The sequence below is a fragment of the Bos taurus genome, chromosome 12 (assembly GCF_002263795.3).
Source record: "Bos taurus isolate L1 Dominette 01449 registration number 42190680 breed Hereford chromosome 12, ARS-UCD2.0, whole genome shotgun sequence".
Classification (NCBI taxonomy): domain Eukaryota; kingdom Metazoa; phylum Chordata; class Mammalia; order Artiodactyla; family Bovidae; genus Bos; species Bos taurus.
The window spans coordinates 70,206,368-70,231,626 of NC_037339.1; the positions used below are offsets into that span (position 1 = coordinate 70,206,368).

Below are 25,259 nucleotides of genomic sequence, written 5' to 3' on the forward strand. Positions count from 1 at the left end.
TGGAGAATTCTATGGACTGTTGTCCATGGGGTCTCAAAGAGTTGGATACGACTGAGCGACTTTCACTTCACTTCGCCGCTGCATTACACTATTTGATATGTTTTCAGATTCTCCAGTTGTAACTCCTAGTTATTGTTTACTGTCTCTTTTGTCTTTTTTCCATTCAAATAATTATAACTTGATTATATGATTACACTACAAAAGGTCTTCATATTTATAGCATTGTCAACCATCTCTGATCCATAAATGAAATTAGAGTCTCAGAAAACCATGTGTTCTGGAAAGCATTTTCACCTCACAACAGCTTATTCCTTGTCAGGAATATGTAGACAACTTGAAGGAAAGTGAAAAAACAAGATTAATGATGAGATATCACCTGAATCACCAGTAGGTTTGAGGTTATTTCCTCACAGTCATGATGTCAGTCTTAAGAAAGACCAATTTGCATTTACAAGGATTACCAAAGTCAACTAAGAAGGAAAGTGAGAAAGTCTTGCCAGTGTTACACTCTTATCAGTCCTATCACTTGAGTTTAGATTTATGGAATATGTTTCATAGGATATTCAGTAAGTCCTCTTCCTTGTAATGAGGTGGCGGAGGTGGGGGTGATTAAGCTGACTTTCATTTTATAATTTTCATTGCAGCCACTTGCCTCATAATCCATATCTTATCCTTCAGATTTTGCATATCTTTCATGCTATCACTAAATACTAATACCATGTTTAATCCATACTCAGAATTCCCATTTCTACGGATTAGACTTTCATAAGGAAAGCAATTCAGGATAACATTCATGGAAGTACTACAGCATTTAGGATACCATGAAAACATTGCCCACTCACCCTGGTGTTTTGTAATTTGCCTTTGTAATTCTGTGTATGCTAATTGGCCATCACTCATCAATCTTTAATCCTTTAATTTGAAGTGTATTTACTCTCTGTTCTCTAATTTCAAGCACAGTCTGAATTTTGTTCTTAATCTATAATATTTCTCCAAAACAAATATTCATTGACCCCTGCAACTCAATATAGTTTCAGATTATCTTTGGCAGTTAAAAAGTTGATTTTTTAATCTTGCAATTTTGATTTTATGAGGATAGATTAATACAAATACCACCTACACCCATAGTCTGGGGGAAATAACTTCTTGTGTTGTGGTCTTGTTTTCCTGAGTTTTCACTGAAAAACATTTATGAAATTCTTCAAAGAAGACATACAGATGGCCAATAGACACATGAAAAGATGCTCAGCATTATTAATTATTAGAGAAATGCAAATCAAAACCACAATGAGGTACAAACTCATACCAGTCAGAATGGCTATCATCAAAAAGTTTATAAATAATAAATGCTAGAGAAGATGTGGGAAAAAAGGAACTCCAACACACTGCTGTGTGTGTGTATGCTCAGTCATGTTCGACTCTTGGCATCCCTATGAACTGTAGCCTGCCAGACTCTTCTGTCCACAGGATTTTCCAGGCAGGAATACTGGAGTGGGTTGTCATTTCCTTCTCCAGGGGATCTTCCTGACCCAGAGATCAAACCCACATTTCTTTCATCTCCTGCATTGGCAGCTGGATTTTTTTTTTTTACCATTGAGCCACTTGGGAAATCCCCAAGACACTGTTGTTGGGAATGTAAATTGGTGTGTGGAAAACAGTATGGAGGTTCCTAAAAAAACTAAAAATAGAGCTACCACATGATCCAGCAATTATACTCCTGGGTATATATCTGGGGAAAATGGAAATACTAATTTGAAAAGAACATGCACCCCAGGGTTCATTGCTGCACTATTTGCAATAGCCAAGATATAGAAGGAACTCAAGTTTCTGTCAACAGACAAGACAACATCTTTAAGAAGATGTGGCAACATACACACATAAATATATATATATATATATATATATTTATATGGGTATATGTATGCATATTGTGTTATACAGACATAAAAAGCAATGAAATATTGCCATTTGCAGCAACATGGATAGACCTAGAAAATCATCCTAAGTGAAGTCAGAGAAAGACAAATATTATATGATATCACTTATATGTGGATTCTAAAAAATAAAGCAAATTAATGTATGTATAAAAAGAAACAGACTCACAGACATAGAAAATAAACTTATGGTTACCAAAGGGGAAAGAGAGGGATCAATCAGGAGTATGAAATTCACAGATGCACCCTACTATACATAAAATAGAGAAGCAACAAGGATTTACTGTATAGCACAGGCAACTAGAGTACCTTACAGTAAGGGATTAGATCTGATAGACATAGTGCCTGAAGAACTATGGACGGAGATTCATGACATTGTACAGAAGGTGGTGTTCAAAACCATCCCCAATAAGAAGAAATGCAAAAAGGCAAAACTGTTGCCTGAGGAGGCCTTACAAATAGCTGAGAAAAAGTGAAAGGCAAAGGAGAAAAGGAAATGTATACTCATCCGAATAAAGAGTTCCAAAGAATAACAAGGAGAGATAAGGAAGTCTTCTAAGTGAAAAATGGAGAAGGAAATGGCAACCCACTCCAGTATTCTTGCCTGGAGAATCCCGTGGATGGAGGAGCCTGGTGGGCTACAGTCCACGGGTGGCAGAGTCGGACACGACTGAGCAAATTCACTTTCACTTCACTTAAGTGAAAAATGAAAATAAAAAAGTAAAACAATAGAATTGGAAAGACTAGAGATCGCTTCAAGAAAATTGAAGATACAAAGGGAACATTTCATCAAAGATGGGCACAATAAAGGACAGAAATGGTATGGACCTAACAGAAGTAGAAGATATTAAGGAAAGGTGGCAAGAATACACAGAAGAACTATACAAAGAAGATCTTCATGACCCAGATAACCATGATGGTGTGATCCCTCACCTAGAGCCAGACATCCTGGAGTGTGAAGTCAAATGGGCCTTAAGATGCATCACTACGAACAAAGGTGGTGGAGGTGATGGAATTCCAGTTGAGCTATTTCAAATCCTAAAAGATGATGCTGTTAAAGGGCTGCACTCAATATGCCAACAAATTCAGAAAACTTAGTAGTGGCCACAGGACTGGAAAAGGTCAGTTTTTCACTCAAATCCCAAAGAAAGGCAATGCCAAAGAATGTCCAAACTACTTCACAGTTGCACTCATCTTACACGCTAGCAAAGTAATGCTCAAAATTCTCCAAGCCAGGCTCCAACAGTAAGTGAACTGTGAACTTCCAGATGTTCAAGCTGGATTTAAAAAGGCAGAGGAACCAGAGATCAAATTGCCAACATCTGTTGGATCATTGAAAAAGCAAGAGAGTGCCAGAAAAATGTCTAGCTCTGCTTTATTGACTATGCCAGAGCCTTTGATTGTGTGGATCACAACACACTGTGGAAAATTCTTAAAGAGATGGGACTACCATACCACCCGACCTGCCTCCTGAGAAATCTGTATTCAGGTCAAGAAGGAACAGTTAGACCCAGACATGGAACAATGGACTGGTTCCAAATTGGGAAAGGAGTATGTCGAGACTGTATATTGTCACCCTGCTAACTTACTTACATGCAGAGTACATCATGTGAGATGCTGGGCTGGATGAAGCACAAGTTGGAATCAAGATTTCCAGGAGAAATATCAATAATCTCAGATATGCAGATGACACCACCCTTATGGCAGAAAGTGAAGAAGAACTAAAACATCTCTTGATGAAAGTGAAAAAGGAGAGTGAAAAAGCTGGCTTACAACTCAACATTCAAAAAACAAAGATCATGGCATCTGGTCCCATCACTTCATGACAAATAGATGTGGAAACAATGAAAACAGTGAGAAACTTTATTTTTTGGGCTACAAAATCACTGCAGATGGTGACTGGAGCCATGAAATTAAAAGACACTTGCTTATTGGAAGAAAAGCTATGACCAACCTAGATGGCATATTAAAAAGCAGAGACATTATTTTGCCAACAAAGATCTGTCTGGTCAAAGCTATGGTTTTTCCAGCAGTCAGGTGTGGATATGAGAGTTGGACCATTAAGAAAGCTGAGCCCCAAAGAATTGATGTTTTTGTACTTTGGTGTTGGAGAAGACTCTTGAGAGTCCCTTGGACTGCAAGGAGATCCAACCAGTCCATCCTAAAGGAAATCAGTCCTGGGTGTTCATTGGAAAGACTGATGCTGAAGCTGAAACTACAATACTTTGGCCACCTGATGTAAAGAGCTGACTTATTTGAAATGACCCTGATGCTGGGAAAGATTGAAGGCAGGAGGAGAAGGAGAGGACAGAGTATGAGGTGGTTGGATGGCATCACCGACTTGATGGACATGAGTTTGAGCAGGCTCGGGGAGTTGGTGATGGACACTGATGGAAGCCTGGTGCACTGCGGTCCATGGGGTGGCAAAGAGTCAGACAGGACTGAGTGACTAAACTGAACTGACTGATAGTAAGTTACAGTGGAAAATAATCTGATTCACTTTGCTGTATACCTGAAACTAAAATAATATAGTAAATAAATTACTGTTCAAGAAAAAAACTTTTCAAAATTATAACACTGAATAAAATGCACTTGACTTGTTCACAATTATGGGATTAAACATGAGAAAGAATCATCACCAAAATAGCTCTAGTTTTACTGATCTATGAGGTACAATTTGCCATTATTTGAATTTATTTTTTTTAGACATTTGGACCTTCCAAAATGGTGAAGTGCTGAGAAGATTATATATTTGGAGAACCATACTTCCTACAATCAATATATATATGTTTTTAATTTACTTTAGTGTAGTAGAAAGTGAAGTCGCTCAGTCGTGTCCGACTCTTTGCGACCCCATGGACTGTAGCCTACCATGCTCCTCCGTCTGTGGGATTCTCCAGGCAAGAATACTGGAGTGGGTTGCCATTTCCTTCTCCAGGAGATCTTCCCAACACAGGGATCGAACCCAGGTCTCCCACATTGCAGGCAGACGCTTTACCATCTGAACTACTAGGGGAGCTCAAGTGTAGTAACTCCTTTGCAAAATCTATTTTTGGGATATTTGACTCATCCATAGGGTCCTTTTAACTTTTCTGTTCAAATCGTACTGAGAGAGATAGCTTAGTTTTTTGAGAGACTTTCTTAACTAATCCTTAAGTCGGTGTGGGGGACACTGAGACCTTTTTGTCGTGAGTTGACTCCACCATCTTCCTCAGTGAACACTCTTTGGAAAGAGTTCTCCCCATCACCTGGCTGTACATGTAAGATACATAAGAAGTCCTGAAGACGTCAAAGCTCTAATGTCTAAGAGGCTTGTCTACTTCAGTAGTTGTTTGTTTAAGAAAATGTCATTCTTCTTTCTATATGCACAGGTTCAACTTAAAGAAATCATCGAAGAGCTTCCTGATAAAATGGATACTGAATTAGTAGAATCTGGATTGAACTTAAGTGTTGGGCAAAAACAACTGGTGTGCCTTGCCAGGGCTATTCTCAGGAAGAATCAGATATTGATTATTGATGAAGCCACAGCACATGTGGATCCAAGGTATGGAGCTGAGATTCATGAAATGTGGAATCTGAATTTTAAATATGGTAAATGGGAAATATTTAGTGATGTTGAGAAATGTTTTTTATGTGCTCTATTTGCCACAAAGACATCTCCTGGTAACATTAATTCCAGAAAACAGAGGAAGAAACCAAAATGTGGTAATAATGTTATGAGGCATCCTGAGAGAGCTAGATTTGTAAATCCAGCTCCTGATAGTTCCAAGCAATTTGGCGGGAAGACAACTTTCTATTGCTTTATGAAAAATAGTAAGTTTCCAAGTAGACTTTCCCCTGGGTTGGGAAGATTGCATGGAGCAGGAAATGGCAACCCACTCCAGTATTCTTGCCTGGGAAATCCCATGGACAGAAGAGCCTGGTGGACTATAGTCCATGAGGTTGCATAAGAGTCAGACACAACTTAGCAACTAAACAACAACAATAAAGACTTTTTATACTTAGTGTTTCAAGAGCAGGATTATGTCTTAAGTATTGATTTTTAAAAGCATAAAAATATCATGTGATATTTTTAAGTCTTAAGTCTGCTTTTCCTGTCTTTATTTAACTAAATGCAATTCTTTGATTCCAGCACTGATGAGTTAATACAAAAAAAGATCCGTGAGAAATTTGCACAGTGTACTGTGCTAACCATCGCACACAGATTGAGCACCATTATTGACAGTGACAGGATAATGGTAAGGCCCTCACCTATGGGATTTCCATTGTTTCCATCTACCTTCAATTTTTAAATTTATTCTTCCTTGTATAACTTGATTAAAACTTCTAATTAATTAATTAATTCTTTTTTTTCCCTCTCATCCTTGACAATAACTCAGGTACTTAAGTGTAGTTTCAGAATGTGCTATTAAACAATACATTCCAGTATTGTTTAGGAATAGGAAACAGTAATTTCCTATTTCCATTTAAAAGTTTATTTGAATTGCTGTTTTTTTAAGGTATCCAACCATGAAAATATTCCAAACTCACAATGAGACTTCAGATTTCAGAGTGGTGCAACAAAGTCATTTTTACTGTGTCACAGTTCTTTCAGCATTTTTGTATTCCCTTAATAAAAACAGCATTTCATTAGACTCCCAGGCAGTTGTTAGGTGAAGTTGCAGAATTTCCCAGTTGTTGGGACATTCACAATATGTGCTGTCGAAGGGAGTCATTGAGGAGAAAAGGCCTAATGAGAAAAAGTATTTAAACAGAAAGGATTTAATAAAGAAAATTTGTTACATAAGAATTGGAGGACTGGAAAAGTGAATCACTGGGGTAATAATTTTAGGAAGCAATGACTATGTCCTAGGACAGATCTCCAGACCTAAGACTCAGAGAAGAAGCCTTATGAGTCAGTGCTGAGACCTCCAGTTCAGTTCAGTTCAGTACAGAAATTAAAAGACGCTTACTCCTAGGAAGGAAAGTTATGACCAACCTAGATAGCATATTAAAAAGCAGAGACATTACTTTGCCAACAAAGGTCTGTCTAGTCAAGGCTATGGTTTTTCCAGTGGTCATGTATGGATGTGAGAGTTGGACTGTGAAGAAAGCTGAGTGCGGAAGAATTGATGCTTTTGAACTGTGGTGTTGGAGAAGACTCTTGAGAGTCCCTTGGACTGCAAGGAGATCCAACCAGTCCGTTCTAAAGGAGATCAGTCCTGGGTGTTCATTGGAAAGGACTGATGCTGAAGCTGACACTCCAGGACTTTGGCCACCTCATGTGAAGAGTTGACTCATTGGCAAAGACTCTGATGCTGGGAGGGATTAGGGGCAGGAGGAGAAGGGGATGACAGAGGATGAGATGGCTGGATGGCATCATTGACTCGATGGACGTGAGTTTGAGTGAACTCCAGGAGTTGGTGATGGACAGGGAGGCCTAGCGTGCTGTAATTCATGGGGTTGCAAAGAGTCGGACATGACTGAGCGACCTCCAAGGGGCGGTCATTGTCTAGCTACTGGTCATATTTGTGAGTGAGCATGATGAGGCTAGTTCTCCATGTGCTGATAGAAGCTGGGGTTATGTTGCAGAAGTAGCAGAAAGGAGGGAGACCATTTGCTCTGCTTCCCACCTTCCTCCTCCCTCTAGTGCCCCCTACTGGCAGAACCTCACAAAGGGCCAGCAGGCCAAAGAGCCTCTGAAATAATGATTTGCAGAGACAACTTCTGCATCACAAATGAAAGTGTAGAAAGAAAGGCAGATGGAGACTGAGTGACCGTAGATGAAGAACTAGCAAGTCTCTCTCTCTCTTTTTTTTACTAGCAAGTCTCTTATACAATATATCCAGGCATTGCAGACACAGCAAGCTCCAAACTTTTGTCTCTGGATGTCTGTCTAGTGTCTTTCTTTCAGGTTTGATTGGCTCTTTCTTCCTTAGTAATTTAATATTTCCTTCCTTAGCTTTATCTCCTCCATTTCTTTCTCCCTTCATTTTCTCTCTTTTTCTTTCTGTTCTCTCTCTCTTTGTTCTTCCCCTCTGTTGCTTGCTGAGTTTCAATAGATTTTAGGTTGTGGTTTATTAAATGACAAGGAAATCATCCCTCAAAGGAAAAACCTTTGGCAGCAAATAAGCCCAAAAGAAGCAAGGTATTTTCAGGCTAACCTAGTCTGGGTCAATGAGCTTATTTCACCCACTGTATAGATACTAGTCATCACAAGACTCCAGAGTATACAATTGATGGTGATTAGTGATGAAGTAAATAGATAAAGAAGGCCTGCACAATGCACAAGGGGCAGCAGATGGAGTTAACCAGTGATTTTGACGGTCCACACTAAACAGGTAGTAATCAGGAATAAATGGTCAGTAATACCTCAATTCCTTATGTCCAATGATATAATGGAGCTTTTGACTTCTTGGGCAGTTTCTAGAAAATCACCTCCCACCCTCCTCCCCATGCATTGTCAGGTGGGATCATCAGTGGGGACTGAATAGATACCAGACTGTCAGCACTGAGGCAGTGCCTGTAGCCTCACTCCCCTGAGCTGAACATGCACAGAAGTGAGCTCTGTGGAGGCAGATGACAGGAGTAGGGGATTGCCAACCAAAGGGATGCTCTAGGCTCCAAGCAGTGCAGCTGGTCACAGGACAAGAACATCTCAGTAGAAAGCAGGCTTCTCCTGCAGAGTTTGTGAGGGACCAGGTGACAATCCAAGATTGTAGAAGAGTGACTCTTAGAATCCAGAGATGTTTAGCATGGAGCACCTTTAGTGTTCTTGAATGCTAATTGGAAAAGTAACCTTTTCCTTCTACTCTTTACCTGTCACTTTGTTAATTCTTATCTCTCAACATTGTATTTCCATACTGTTCTCATTTCTTCTACAGTAAATGAATGATGCTGTGAACTTTACCTGTTTCAAGCCCTTTTTCAGGTTTTTCTTTCACCCTGTCCTTGCCCTCCACCTCTCCCTGCAGCCACCCCATTGTTATTGAAGGCATCCTACCAATAAAAACGAATTAAATTATCTTGCATTGGGTCCATTTAAGTTTTATGTCTAGGACAACTAGCTGGAATATCAGCAGATACAGAAGCCAGATAAACACATCTTTATTGCGCTTATATAACTGACTCAGATAATATAATGCATTTTTCCTAAACCTACTAGAGAGTGACAAGCAATTTGAGGTTGGTATTCATTGGGGTTAAGAGTTGAGGGATTCTTATCACACCGAATTGAATGTGTGGTTTACTTTACAGTTTAACTTGAGTTACGGGAAGAGTGGAGATATACCTGGAGATTACAGGAGACTTTTAATTTCAAGATTAAAGGGTTTTAAAACTAATACAATTATGTAAAGTTTAAAAATAAAATAAAATTAGGAAAAAAAATAATAAATAAATAAATAAAAAAAATAAAATAAAAAGTTAATACTATGCCTATTTTTTCTGTACACAAAGAAAAAAATTATAGTTGTTTATGTCGATTTGTTCTGAAATATCTGGAATCTTTGATCAAAGCCGTAAATGTAAAGGCTAAGTTGGTAAAATTCTGTTCCTGGCATTTTTCAGTCTGGGTCCCATCTCAGCTCTTGTGGCCTGACATGAGTCTGAGCTGCACTAAGCTCTTGCTCTTTTCGACTCTCCCTCCTCTCTGACTGTCCTTTTTCTTTCTTTTATTCCAATATTTGATGTAAATGAGTTTCAATCCTCAACCCTGCTTTGTCCCTCCCTCATTTCCCCTCTCACTCTCCCTCTTGGCCACAGTCATCAATCTTGGGCATGTGGTCCTCCAGGACCATCCTAATCCTTAGCTATTCCCCATGCCAGCTGGACTCATTCTCCAAACCCCGTGATCTCATCCTATAGTCTTGACAGATTACACCATTGGGTGGTCACTCATTCATGCCCTGAATTTAGTTTCCTTTTCATTTAACTTCAAGTGAGCATGTATTAAGTGCCTGTTACCTGTCAGGTACAATGCCAGGGGCCTACGATGCAACACCAAACAAGGGAGATTGCATACCCTGCACTTAAGGAGATGCCAGTCTCTCCTCCAGCTCTCTTGACCTAGGTTATTCCCTGTGTCTGGAATGACCATTGTCCACCCACCCACCCCCACTTCTGCATGTTCACATCTAGTCATTCTTTGAGGCCCAGTTCAATGCCCGATCTCCTCCTTGAAGCTCATGCTCAGAACCTCTGACAGAAGTCATCTTTTCTGTTACTAAACTCCTTTTTACGTTTTTTTTTTCTCTTGCATTGTAGACATTTGAGGATTTCCTTCTCTCTCTCCTCTCAGTACAGGTTCCCTGAAGGCAGGGGCTGTGACTTACTTGTGTTTGGCTCTTCCACAACATCTAGCATAATGACAGGAATGCAATTAAATGTGTAATAAATATTTGCTGAATAATTCAGAAATTAATGAAAAAAAATTTTGTGTTCCTCAAATGTATTTTGCCTATGTGTTACTTAACTCTTTATTAATCTTGAAAGCTAAATGAGATTTGTTTTATTTTTCTGTGAATATATAAGAGGTACACAGTAAATAATTTGAGCCTGAGTGTAATAAAAATTGCAGTAGAAAGTAGGGGAAATATTTATGCTTATGGGCATATTTGTTTAATTTATATATAAAGCTAGTACAAAGTCTTCAGTTCAGTTCAGTCTCTCAGTCATGTCCGACTCTTTGCAACCCCATGAACTGCAGCACTCCAGGCCTCTCTGTCCATCACCAACTCCTGGAATTTACCCAAACTCATGTCCATTGAGTCAGTGATGCCATCCAACCATCTCATCCTCTGTCGTCCCCTTCTCTTCCTGCCCTCAATCTTTCCCAGCATCAGGGTGTTTTAAAATGAGTCAGCTCTTCACATCAGGTGGTCAAAGTATTGGAGTTTCAGCTTCAGCATCAGTCCTTCCGATGAACACCCAGGACTGATCTACTTTAGGATGGACTGGTTGGATCTCCTTGCAATCCAAGAGACTCTCAAGAGTCTTCTCCAACACCACAGTTCAAAAGCATCAATTCTTCAGTGCTCAGCTTTCTTTATAGTCCAACTCTCACATGCATACATGACTCCTGGAAAAATTGCTTCTTTAGTCTTACTCAAAGCGAAAATTGGATTTCTAGATATTTCTTCAATGCAGAGCGATTATACTAAAGCTGCTTATGAAAAAAAAAAAAGCTGCTTATGTAGCAACTCTTTTTTGTCAGGCTTTCACTTTCAGGATGATAAACTACAACCAAAACCAACTTTCAGAAGCACTTTAACCTCACTGACAAGGGATTCAGCCCCAAAGAGGTGACATAATCTGGAAGCATTTACTTTTTTCCCAAGTTTTGCTCAGTGTTTTTAAACCAACTTGACAGTTAATTTGCTGTCAGGTCACTGTTGTCTGATTTATATGATACCACTGTACTTTTTCGGAGAAGGCAATGGCAAGCCACTCCAGTACTCTTGCCTAGAAAATCCCATGGATGGGAGGAGCCTGGTAGGCTGCAGTCCATGGGGTCGCTACTAGTCGGACACAACTGAGCGACTTCACTTTCACTTTTCACTTACATGCAATGGAGAATGAAATGGCAACCCACTCCAGTGTTCTTACCTGGAGAATCCCAGGGACGGGGGAGCCTGGTGGGCTGCCGTCTCTGGGGTGGCACAGAGTCAGACACGACTGAAGCGACTTAGCGCAGCAGCAGCAGCAGCAACTGCACTTTTTAGATAAATTGAGTTTGATTTTCTTGAATTAAGAAATTTCCCAGCTTTGAATGTCTGTATAAACAACCCTCAAATCTTAGAGTCTGAAAGCTAAAAATACTAACTAATCATAACAACCCCAAATGCCTTTGGCAGAATAGAAATGATATAGATTGCTAAGTGCCTGTAATCATAGTCTAAAACTTTGATTTTCTTCTATTCCTATAACATTATAATAGAAAAACATTGGGTTAGGGCTTGATCTACTAGTAAACTAGGGTAATCAAACTACTTAAATAGCAGCCAGTCTTACCACCCAAATAGATTCTCTGTATTCTCCCTGTCCTGCCCCTTTCTGAAATATTGTTGGAGTTATAATAAGTTACTGTGAAATGTTGTGTACTAACAGGTTTCCTTCTGCTGCTTAACAGGTTTTGGATTCAGGAAGACTGGAAGAATATGGTGAGCCATATGTTTTGCTGCAAAATAGAGACGGCCTGTTTTACAAGATGGTGCAACAACTGGGCAAGGCGAAGGCCGCTGCCCTCACTGAAACAGCAAAACAGGTGAGCCCACTGTGGGGAGTTGTAATTAAAATTTATCTCCACAGTTCACTCCTCACACAAGCTCTCTGTGTCCTTTTCAATCATACGCCTCCAGAGACAAAGATTCATGAATGGATCTTTACATGTTGCAGGTGGAAGCCAGGTCTGCTGGGACTCTGCAGAAGCAGTGGGGATGGGGTCAGGATGTGTGCATACACGTGCACCTGAGAGAGATTTTGGATTGGACTTGGCACACATTTAGACTCTGGGTTCAGATTCTCACAGAGCACAGGACACCCATTTTGCAGACCTTTCACATTCATTCTGATTGGTGCTCAGCACATTTGTGATACAAGTTCTGTCAAAGAATATCCAGGAAATTTGAGAGTTTAAGGGAAAAAATTTGGAGTATTTTGATTCTAGGAAAATCTTCCAGGGAAAGGTGTAGGTCTCTTCTGTGTTCTGACCTGTAAATAAAACTCCTGCCTGATACTGACACTTTCTCTCTAATTCTTTGTTGTTTTGAATTAGGTGCATTTGCCCCCCATGCTTTCTCTAGCATATGGAAAATGAAATTGTCATCAGGACAAATCAGGAGCTCACAATACCTTCACACTGTAGTCTGAATGGTATCTGAAGGTTTACAGAGCACTTTCTCAGAGATGAGGTGTGTGAAGCACTAAGCACTGTGCATGGTGTGAGGAAGGGGCTCGATGGGTAACACTCAGGTCATGTGGTTTTGTACTGAAAAATTTAGTCTTTGTTTCCAATGCTGAATGAGAATAATGAAGGCAAGTTTCAAAGAATAAGGAAAGAAATTTGTTAATTTGCTAGCAAATGAGTAGGATAGCAGACTAATTTTTTAAGAACTATCATCCTGCCTTCTAAGAGACAGCAGGTGTATTTAAAGAAAAGTTTTAGGGTGCCTATATGACGGCTGTCACATATAGTTGCTTTGTTTTTAGGATAGCTATTTCCATGATGTTATCCCTGGTCATTTTGGTCCCCTGGTCCCAGTCAAAATGTTCCTGTTTTGATATTTTTTGCTTTGCTGACTTCATGGCCTTGGGTTTCTGTGGTTACGACAAGAGGAACAAGAAGAAATGGCAAGAATGCCTGCACTGAGGTCTGGTTTAAGGAACTTAGTCATTGTCATGCAGCTGCCTATAATTCTTTCCGGAACAAGGTGAGAGTGGGGTTGATGGAAGGATGGAAGGAGGGAATGATGGTCTGGTGCTCTTGCCCCTTGAGATGCATGGCTTGAGGTGGGATGAGGCTTCTAACTGTGTGTGGTGAGGCTTCCCCATTGAAACTAAATCTCTGATCATTAAATTATAGGTGCGTTTTTACTTCTTCATACTTTGTACTTTGCATTTCCCAGATTTTTCACTTGTAAAGAATAAATTTACTTGTGTAATATTTTAAATATCTCTTAAAAACATATTCCAAGTATCTCACAGTATTTCTGTTAGATATACTGTGAACAATTCTTCAAGAGATGGGAATACCAGACCACCTTAATTACCTCCTGAGAAATCTGTATGCAGGTCAAGAAGCAACAGTTAGAACTGGATGAGGAACACCAGACTGGTTCCAAACTGAGAAAGAATTATGTCAAGGCTGTATATTGTCACTCTGCTTATTTAACTTATATGCAGAGTACATCATATGAAATGCTGGGCTGGATGAAGCACAAGCTGGAATTAAGATTGCCAGGCGAAATATCAACAACCTCAGACACGCAGATGACACCGTCCTTATAGCAGAAAACAGAGAAGAACTAAAGAGCATCTTGATGAAAGTGAAAGAGGAAAGTGAAAAGCTGGCCTAAACCTCAACATTCAGAAAACTAAGATCATGGTATCCAGTCCCATCACTTCATGACAAATAGATGAGGAAACAACGGAAACAGTGGGCTCCAAAATCACTGCAGATGGTGATTGCAGCCATGAAATTAAAAGACGCTTGCTCCTTGGAAGAAAAGCTATGACAAACCTAGACAGAATATTAAAAAACAGAGACATGACTTTGCTGACAAAGGTCCATCTAGTCAAAGCATGGTTTTTCCAGTAGTCATGTATGGATGTGAGAGTTGGACTGCAATGAAAGCTGAGCACCAAAGAATTGATGCTTTTGAACTGTGGTGTTGGAGAAGACTCTTGAGTCCCTTGGACTGCAAGCAAATCCAACCAGTCAACCCTAAAGGAAATCAGTCCTGAACATTCATTGGAAGGACTGATGCTGAAGTTGAAGCTCCTGTACTTTGGCCTCCTGATATGAAGAACTGACTCATTGGAAATGACCCTGATGCTGGGAAAGATTGAAGGAAGGAGGAGAAGTGGATGACAGAAGATGAGATTGTTGGATGGCATCACCAACTCAATAAACATGAGTTTGAGCAAGCTCCAGGAATTGGTGATGGATAGGGAAGCCTGACATGCTGCAGTCCATGGGGTTGCAAAGAGTTGGACATGGCTGGGTGACTGAACTGAACTGAATGGTATTTCTATGTGAGAGATTTATCTAAAATGTAGCTCAAATTTCCTGTCACCGTTTCGCCTCATTCCTTCTCCTTAGAGATGAAGAGTAGTACCTTCTACTTTTCATAGGGTTGGAATTTGCACAGTGTTATCGAGCTGGCTGAAGAGTTGGCAGCGTCAGAATTCAATTCTTGGTATAGGGATGAGAAGTCTGTGTTCTGAACTTTTCATAAGTACTTATATTGTGTGCAGATATAGAGAAGCTGTACTTGGAGCCCTGATTTATTTTTAATTCCTGAAACTCACAGAGCGTTTTTACCTACCAGAGTAGAGGTCCTCAACCCCCAGGCCACAGACCAATACTGGTCTATGTCCTGTTAGGAACTGGGCAGTACTGAAGGAGGTAAGTGGCAGGTGAGCAAGCGAAGCTTAATCAGTGTTTGTAGCTTTTCCCCATTGCTTGCATATACCCTGAGCTCTGTCTCCTGTCAGATCAGTGGCAGCATTGGATTCTCATAGGAGCATGAACTTTAACCCAAAAGTTGAGGTGAAATATCCTAAGATTGCCACAAAACAGAAATAAAGAGCACAATAAATCGAATGCACTTGAATCATCCCAGAACCATCCCCCAGCCCAATCCATGGAAAAACTATTCCACAAAACTGGTCCCTGGTGCTAAAAAGGTTGGGGACCTCTGTACTAGAGTGTCTCCCAGTCAGAGCTTCCCCGCTAAGGCCTGATGATCATTTGTGATTCCTTGAATAAGTAGTCACAAAGAAGTCAGGAATTTATAAACATTTGTTCCTTTGACCTTATGCATTCCACATCAAAAGGACGTGTCCTCACCTGTGTGTCAGTCTTCATTTAAAAAATGTGTTGTCATTTTATCTTTTTCAAAATTGAGTAATGAGAAAATAGACCAGGGAATTTTAGATAGGTCCAAATATTTAATAACAGAGTTCACCACGGTCATTTTACAGATGAGGAAACTAAGACTCCTTGGAAGGAAGATGGAATTGATGTATGTAACTGGTTGTTTTGCTAGTTTGCAGCAGATACTACAGAATTAGAAACTTGTTTTTTCAGTATGTCTTTCAAATCAAGTTTAACATACATACAAAAACAGAAATGGGTTATAGAAATCTCATGATTGTGGTCTATAATCTTGCACCTAGTTTAACAATATCACTAAGTTATGTTTGTATTGTTCTTTACAATTGTTTTACATAGTTCTCACATGTATTATTTCACTTAATCCTCTTGATGGTTGTTTTTTATCCACATCATGGATGAAGAGATTTGTTCACACATAAGGTCACAGAGAAAGAGATGACAACCCACTCCAGTATTCTTGCCTGGGAAATCCCAGAGACAGGAGAGCCTTGTGGGCTACAGTTTATGGGCTCACAGGAGTCAAACATGACTTAGTGACTAAGCCACCAAGGTCACAGAGGGCTTCCCTGGTGGCTCAGATGGTCAAGAATCCACCTTCAATGTGGGAGAGCTGGGTTTGACCCCTGGGTTGGGGAGATCTCCTGGAGAAAGGAATGGCAACCCAACCCAGTATTCTTGCCTGGAGAATCCCCATGGACAGAGGGAACTGGGGGGCTACAGTCCATGGGGTCACAAAGAGTTGGACACTACTGAGTGACTAAGCACAAGGTCACAGAGGTGGTCCAGGAAGCAGAAAGGCTGGGTGCTGCCCTAGGTTCTGTGTTTTGTATCGAGTCTGAGAATGCTGCTCCTTCTTTAATTGATAGCCAAGTTGGGTCATCACCCAAGTTCATTGGGTGGCAAAGCATTAGTTTCTCTTAGATTTCAGCCCGACCACTGGTTCAGGTCACCTCTGCAGAAAACATAAGGAAATATATTTCCTGATTCCCCATCCAGCTGAGTATCTTTTAGACATTCTTTCTGCATATGCTTGGTCTTATTAGGTGAACAAGGTATCAGATTGTCAATTTTTTTTAAGTGCATGCATCAGATATCAATGCATGGTTCAGAGCTGTAACACTGGGAACATTAGCCTAAGTCAAAAAGCTTTTCACTCTAATAGAATAAAATTCATTCATTTGAAAAGAAAACTCAACATCTGGGAGAAGGTGCTTCCAAATCACATTTTCTTGACCATGTAGTTGCTTCTCTGAAAATGTTGGTGCAGGCAAGCTCAATAACTGTCTGATTGACCCTTTTAGATGATCCATAAAACAGTAGAGAAAGTACTTTCTAGAAATATAAAGCTGCAGGGTTCATTAGTTTGCTAGAGCTGCCATGCTGCTGCTGCTGCTGCTGCTAAGTTGTCTCCGACTCTGTGTGACCCCAGAGACGGCAGCCCACCAGGCTCCCCTGTCCCTGGGATTCTCCAGGCAAGAACACTGGAATGGGAAAGTACCAAAGAATAGGAGAGTTAAACAACATAAATGTACTACTTCACAGCCTTGGAGACTGCAAGTCTGAGATCACAGCGTCAGTAGGGTGGTTTCCTCTGAGGTCTCTCTTCTTGGCTTGGAGACGCCATCTTCTCTCTGTGTCCTCATGTGGTCTTTCCTCTGTGTGTGCCTGTGTCCTAATCTCTTCTTCCTATGAGGACATCAGTCAGATTACATTAGGACCTGCCTATATGACTGCATTTTAACTTTATTGTCTCTTTAAAGACCCTGTCTCAAGATGGAGTCACATGCTGAGATTCCGTGCATAGGGGAAGGTTGGGGCTTCTACATATAAAATTTGAGGGGACAGGATTCAGCCCATAACAAAGGATGAAAGCTATTATTCATTTTCTTCTGTGATGAAGCAGACCTGATTGAGATTTTTTGAATTTTCTTTGTTTTTTTCATTTTTTCTATTTGTGTTATCACCAGATACAACCCAAAAGTTATGAAACCCTCATCCTGGATCTAGGAGCCTGGGCCAATTTGAATAAATGGAGTTGGCACTTAGCAGCCATGTGGCCTTGTGTCGCCCAAGATCTCTGAGCCTCAGATCCTCACCTGTATGTAGAGCAGAGATTACATCCCTGCCTGGCTTCTTCACAGTTATTCTTCACAAGGATCAGATGAAAGAGCAGATGCTTTGGTGCTTTGAGACTATAGAGCGTTTTACAGTATAAAAGTGGGATTATTTTTTTAAAAGGCTTAGAGTGAACCCTTACTTCCCAATAATAGGAAAATGCACCTACAGTTCTTCTGAGTAGCTTTAGAGACTCAAAATAAATAAAATGTATTTTTAATAATTAGCTTTTAAAGAGATGATACATCTAATGCTATAAAATTTTAAAACTTCAGTTTTAAAAATAAATTCTTTAAAATTTATGAATGAAAAGTAAATCACTTTCCACTCCTGTCATCACACAGCCCCTCCCCAGGTGGAGCCCCAGCTCCACTGTTGGCTGTTCTGTTGAGTGTTCTGTGCATCAGGAAGAATTGTGCAGATACGCCCTTCCTGTTTTTAAGCACAAATGGTGGCTGTTCCTTGTTGTTTTCATTTAATATAATACCTCAGATTATATCAGTGCATAGTTGTTCTTTGTAATGGCTACATAATATTTATGATTTCTCTATTCCCTACTCCTCATTTCCCCTTCTAATTAAGTGTTACAGTTTGGTGCTTTTTCCCCCATAGAAGAAGCTCCCAAATTCACTTACTATTTGTATTTTTTTTTAATATAATTTATCACTTTCTGTTTTTTATCTTAAAAAATTCCACACTCCCTTTTGTTTATTTTGTTGTCACTTCTCACTTCTTGAATGTGCTTATTTTTATTTTTTCTTATTTATTAATATAAACATTTTAAGGCTGTGAACTTCTCTCTGCATACTGTTCTAGTTATATCCTATGGGCTGGTGTGTAGCCCTTTCATTATAGTTAGGTTTTTATTTATAGATTTCTATAATTTTGGCTTTCATTTCTTCTTTGGTCCAAGAATTATTTGAGAAGGAGGTCATTAAAATTTCCTGGGTATAGAGGATTTTTTACATTGATTTGTTTTCTAATTTACTCTTTATTTTACTCATTTCATTGCTTTGTGATTAAAAAGTTATCTGTACTATTTTCACCCAGAAAGTGTATTTGTTAATAATTTATCATGTTCTAGTATATAGATAAGTTTTGTGAATGTTCTTTGAGCATTTAAAAAGATGAACTATTTTAACTCTATTTCTGACTGTGCTGGGTCTTCATTGCTGCATGCAGCCTTTCTCTAGTTGTAGTGAGCAGAGGCTACTCTTCATTGCAGTATGCTTGCTTCTCATTCTCAGTGGCTTCTCTTGTTATGGAACACAAGCTTTAGGGTTTTGAGCATCAGTAGTCACTGTGTGGGCTCAGTATATGTGGCTCAGAGGCTGCAGAGGACAGGCTCAGAAGTTGTGGAACATGGCTTAGTTACTCTGTGGCATGTGGAATCTTCCCAGATCAGGGATCAAACCTGTGTCCCCTGCTTTGGTAGGCGGATTCTTATGCACTGCACTACCAGGGAATCCAAGATACAGAGTTTAATTTGTAATCAGATTGAGTTATTAATTTCATTACTTAGGTTTTCTCTATCCTTCTTTATTTTGGTTCCTTTGATGTGACTTGGACTTAGGTGAATTAGTCTCACCTTGTACCATGTTTCATTTTTTAGTTCTTATCATTTTTGCTTTGATAATTTTGATGCAGTGATTTTTCAGTCCACAAATATTCATGATTTGGGTTTTCACTAAGAATTATATTTTCCACTATTTTTGAGGTGCCTTTCTTTGATGTTTTTAATGTTTCTTGCCTGAATTCAAGCTAGTTCAAGACTAAAATCGAGTCCTCTGTTTTCACTTTGTTTTCATTTGCCTGATATGTCTTTAATTGTCTTTAAATATCAGATTGTAGATGTGTCTCCTGCAATGAGAAGTAGTTAGGTTTAGCTCTGAGTTTAATCTTAGCCCTTATAGGTATGTTTTACATGAGTTCTTTTATGTTATCCTTTCAGTTTTAAGTGTTGTCTTTTTTTTTAAACCTTTTAGTTTGCAGTCTGTTTTTTTGTTGTTGTTGTTGTTCACTATTGTATGTGTGTTGCTTTCATTTCTTCTAGGAATAGTTTATTTTGTTATTATTGACTCCACATTATAAACATTGAAAACATAGTTCCCTTTTTTCCTTTCTACCACCAAATTTGTTATTTAAATTGTGTTTTATCTTCAAATATTTAAGGATATTTTAACCTCTATATTTTGCTTAATTTTTTAAAAGTTAATTTATTTATTTAAATTAGAGTATATTTACTTTACAACATTGTGATGTTTTTTGCCATACCTCAACATGAATCGCCATAGGTATACAAGTGTTCCTCCACCCCCATCCTGAATCCCTCCCACTCCCTCCCCACCCAATCTCTTTAAGTTGTCCCAGAGCATTGGCTTTGGGTGCCCTGCTAATGCATCGAACTCCCACTGTCATCTATTTTACATAAGGTAATGTATATTTTTCGATGCTATTCTCTCAAATCATCCTACCCTCGCCTTCTTCCACTGGGTCCAAAAGTCTGTTCTTTATGTCTGAGTCTCTTTTGCTGCCCTAACAAGCGTTTTATAATTATTTCATCACAACAATTTTTTGTCTGGTTGCTGCTATTGTTTTGGAACTTAAAAGTTCACTCTTTTGCTCCTGTGGGGTTATGCTGAAATACAAAATTAGTAGTTAAAACAACTTAATTCATACCACTTTAGGATTATTGCTTTTTACAATTTAATCACAATGACAATAAAAGTGATATCTTTAGATTTGTGCACAAAACACAAAATATGCTTATGCATATTAATTCTTACAAACAGACATTTTAAAATAATTTGTTTTTACACATTTTAACCAAAGATTTAAGTTTTCAATTAAGGGTTTTTATTTGGCTGCTTGTGAGAAAACTTTTCTAAACAATCATTTTTGAGATCTTGCAAAATCTTAAAAACCTTTTAAACACTCAATTAGCTTGCAGAAAATTTGCATGAATAACATGGCTTTTAGGTCATGCTCTTTCAATTCCTTGTCTTTAAAAGGAAACAACTTATTAACCTATATTAAAAGTTCCTCATAAATAAAATTTTTAAAGAATCTCTCCTTATTTTGAATTATAAAATCTGTAATAATTTCTTCCATCTCTTTGTCACTCTCATTTTTTTTCTAATATAAATTTATTTATTTCAATTGGAGGCTAATTACTTAACCATATTGTATTGGTTTTGCCATACATTGACATGAATCTGCCACAGGTGTACATATGTTCCCATTCCTGAATCCCCCTCTCACCTTCCTCACCAACCCATCCGTCTGGATCATCCCAGAGCACCAGCCCTGAGCACCCTGTATCATGCATCGAACCTGGACTGGTGATTCATTTCACATATGATAATACACATGTTTCAATGCCATTCTCCCAAGTCATCCCACCCTCCCCCTCTCCCAGAGTCCAAAAGACTGTTCCATACATCTGTGTCTCTTTTGCTGTCTCGTATACAGGGTTATTGTTACCATCTTTCTAAATTCCATATATATACGTTAGTATACAGTATTGGTGTTTTTCTTTCTGGCTTACTTCACTCTGTATAATAGGCTCTAGTTTCATCCACCTCATTAGAACTGATTCAAATGCATTCTTTTTAATGGCTGAGCAATATTCCATTGTGTATATGTACCACAGCCTTCTTATCCATTTGTCTGCTGATGGAACATCTAGGTTGCTTCCATGTCCTGGCAATTATAAACAGTGCTGCGATGAACATTGGGGTACATGTGTCTCTTTCCCTTCTGGTTTCCTTGGTGTGTATGCCCAGCAGTGGGATTTCTGGGTCATATGGCAGTTCTATGTCCAGTTTTTTTAAGGAATCTCCACACTGTTCTCCATAGTGGCTGTACTAGTTTGCATTCCCACCAACAGTGTGAGAGGCTTCCCTTTTCTCCACACCCTCTCCAGCATTTATTGCTTGTAGACTTTTGGATAGCAGCCATTCTGACTGGCGTGAAATGGTACCTCATTGTGGTTTTGATTTGTATTTCTCTGATAATGAGTGATGTTGAGCATCTTTTCACGTGTTTGTTAGCCATCTGTATGTCTTCTTTGGAGAAATGTCTGTATAGTTCCTTAGCCCATTTTTTGATTGAGTTGTTTATTTTTCTGGAATTGAGCTGCAGGAGTTGATTGTATATTTTTGAGATTAATTCTTTGTCAGTTGCTTCATTTGTTATTATTTTCTCCCATTCTGAAGGCTGTCTATTCACCTTGCTTATAGTTTCCTTTGTTGTGCAGAAGCTTTTAAGTTTAATTAGGTCCCATTTGTTTATTTTTGCTTTTATATCCAATATTCTGGGGGGTGGGTCATAGAGGATCCTGCTGTGATTTATGTCAGAGAGTGTTTTGCCTATGTTTTCCTCTAGGAGTTTTATAGTTTCTGGTCTTACATTTAGATCTTTAATCTATTTTGAGTTTATTTTTGCATATGGTGTTAGAAAGTGTTCTAGTTTCATTCTTTTACAAGTGGTTGACCAGTTTTCCCAGCACCACTTGTTAAAGAGATTGTCTTTAATCCATCGTATATTCTTGCCTCATTTGTCAAAGATAAGGTGTCCACAGGTGTGTGGATTTATCTCTGGGCTTTCTATTTTGTTCCATTGATCTATATTTCTGTCTTTGTGCCAGTACCATACTGTCTTGATGACTATGGCTTTGTAGTAGAGCCTGAAGTCAGGCAGGTTGATTCCTCCAGTTCCATTCTTCTTTCTCAAGACAGCTTTGGCTATTTGAGGTTTTTTGTATTTCCATACATATTGTGAAATTATGTGTTCTAGTTCTGTGAAAAATACTGTTGGTAGCTTGATAGGGATTGCGTTGAATCTATAGATTGTTTGGGGTAGTATATTCATTTTCACTATATTGATTCTTCTAATTCATGAACGTGGTATATTTCTCCATCTATTTGTGTCCTCTTTGATTTCTTTCACCAGTGTTTTATAGTTTTCTATATATAGGTCTTTTGTTTCTTTAGGTAGATATATTCCTAAGTATTTTATTCTTTTTGTTGCAATGGTAAATGGAATTGTTTCCTTAATTTCTCTTCTTATTTTCTCATTGTTAGTGTATAGGAATGCAAGGATTTCTGTGTGTTAATTTTATATCCTGCAACTTTACTATATTCATTGATTAGTAATTTTCTGGTGGAGTCTTTAGGGTTTTCTATGTAGAGGATCAAGTCATCTGCAAACAGTGAGAGTTTTACTTCTTCTTTTCCAATCTGAAATCCATTTATTTCTTTTCCTGCTCTGATTGCTGTGGCCAAAACTTCCAAAACTATGTTGAATAGTAATGGTGAAAGTGGGCACCCTTGTCTTGTTCCTGACTTTAGAGGAAATGCTTTCAATTTTTCACCATTGAGGATAATGTTTGCTGTGGGTTTGTCATATATAGCTTTTATTATGTTGAGGTATGTTCCTTCTATTCCTGCTTTCTGGAGAGATTTTATCATAAGTGGATGTTGACTTTTGTCAAAGGCTTTCTCTGCATCTATTGAGATAATCATATGGTTTTTATTTTTCAAATTTGTTAGTGTGGTGTATTACATTGATTGATTTGCAGATATTGAAGAAACCTTGCATTACTGGGATAAAGCCCACTTGGTCATGATATATGATCTTCTTAATATGTTGTTGGATTCTGTTTGCTAGTATTTTATTGAGGATCTTTGCATCTATGTTCATCAGTGATATTGGCCTGTAGTTTTCTTACTTTGTTTGTTTGTTTGTTTGTTTTTTGTGGCATCTTTGTCAGGTTTTGGTATTAGGGTGATGGTGGCCTAATAGAATGAGTTTGGAAGTTTACCGTCCTCTGCAATTATCTGAAAGAGTTTGAGTAGGATAGGTGTTAGCCCTTCTCTAAATTTTTGATAGAATTCAGCTGTGAAGCCATCTGGTCCTGGGCTTTTGTTTGCTGGAAGATTTCTGATTACACTTTCAATTTCCGTGCTTGTGATGGGTCTGTTAAGATTTTCCATTTCTTCCTGGTTCAGTTTTAGAAAGTTGTACTTTTCTAAGAGTTTGTCCATTTCTTCCAAGTTGTCCATTTTATTGGCATATAGTTGCTTATAGTAGTCTCTTATGATCCTTTGTATTTCTGTGTTGTCTGTTGTGATCTCTCCATTTTCATTTCTAATTTTATTGATTTGATTTTTCTCCCTTTGTTTCTTGATGAGTCTGGCTAATGGTCTGTCTATTTTATTTATCCTCTCAAAGAACCAGCTTTTGGCTTTGTTGATTTTTGCATTGTAACGGGGTCCAGCTCCAGTTGGATTCAGGGATTCCCTTGGGAGGATGGTGTCGGCGAATAGAATAGCAACAGTGGAGAGATTCAGATCAGATCAGATTAGTCGCTCAGTTGTGTCCAACTCTTTGCGACCCCATGAATCACAGCACACCAGGCCTCCCTGTCCATTACCAACTTCCGGAGTTCACTCAGACTCACGTCCATCGAGTCAGTGATGCCATCCAGCCATCTCATCCTCTGCCGTCCCTTTCTCCTCCTGCCCCCAATCCCTCCCAGCATCAGAGTCTTTTCCAATGAGTCAACTCTTTGCATGAGGTGGCCAAAGAACTGGAGTTTCAGCTTTAGAATCATTCCTTCCAAAGAAATCCCAGGGCTGATCTCCTTCAGAATGGACTGGTTGGATGTCCTTGCAGTCCAAGGGACTCTCAAGAGTCTTCTCCAACACCACAGTTCAAAAGCATCAATTCTTCGGTGCTCAGCCTTCTTCACAGTCCAATTCTCACATCCATACATGACCACTGGTAAAACCATAGCCTTGACTAGACGGACCTTTGTTGGCAAAGTAATGTCTCAGCTCTTCAATATGCTATCTAGGTTGGACATAGCTTTCCTTCCAAGGAGTAAGCGTCTTTTAATTTCATGGCTGCAGTCACTATCTGCAGTGATTTTGGTGCCAAAAAAAATAAAATCTGACACTGTTTCCACTGTTTCCCCAACTTTTTCCCATGAAGTGATTGGACCAGATGCCATGATCTTAGTTTTCTGAATGTTAAGCTTTAAGCCAACTTTTTCACTGTCCTCTTTCACTTTCACCAAGAGGCTTTTTAGTTCCTCTTCACTTTCTGCCTTAAGGGTAGTGTCATCTGCATATCTGAAATTATTGATATTTCTCCCAGAAATCTTGATTCCAGATTGTGCTTCTTCCATCCCAATGTTTCTCATGATGTACTTTGCATATAAGTTAAAAAAGCAGGGTGACAATTTACAGCCTTGACGTACTCCTTTTCCTAACTGGAACCAGTCTGTTGTCCCATGTCCAGTTCTAACTGTTGCTTCCTGACCTGCATATAGGTTTCTCAAGAGGCAGGTTAGGTGGTCTGGTATTCCCATCTCTTTCAGAATTTTCCACAGTTTATGGTGATCCACAGAGTCAAAGGCTTTGGCATAGTCAATGAAGCAGAAATAGATGTTTTTCTGGAACTCTCTTGCTTTTCTGATGATCCAGTGGATGTTGGCCATTTGATCTCTGGTTCCTCTGCCTTTTCTAAAACCAGCTTGAACATCTGGAATTTCACGGTTCACATATTGCTGAAGCCTGGCTTGGAGAATTTTGAGCATTACTTTACTG

The 25,259-nt window shown here is 39.0% G+C and overlaps 1 protein-coding gene across 1 annotated transcript in view; it reads left to right on the top strand.

Moving 5' to 3' along the window:
* Positions 1-25,259, top strand: part of LOC784305 (ATP-binding cassette sub-family C member 4-like) — a 251,837-nt gene that overhangs the window by 220,978 nt on the left and 5,600 nt on the right. The window contains exons 27-29 of the mRNA XM_059892172.1: positions 5,306-5,478; positions 6,067-6,172; positions 12,043-12,177. Coding sequence (XP_059748155.1) covers positions 5,306-5,478; positions 6,067-6,172; positions 12,043-12,177 — 414 coding nt within the window. The remainder of the gene's footprint in view (positions 1-5,305; positions 5,479-6,066; positions 6,173-12,042; positions 12,178-25,259) is intronic.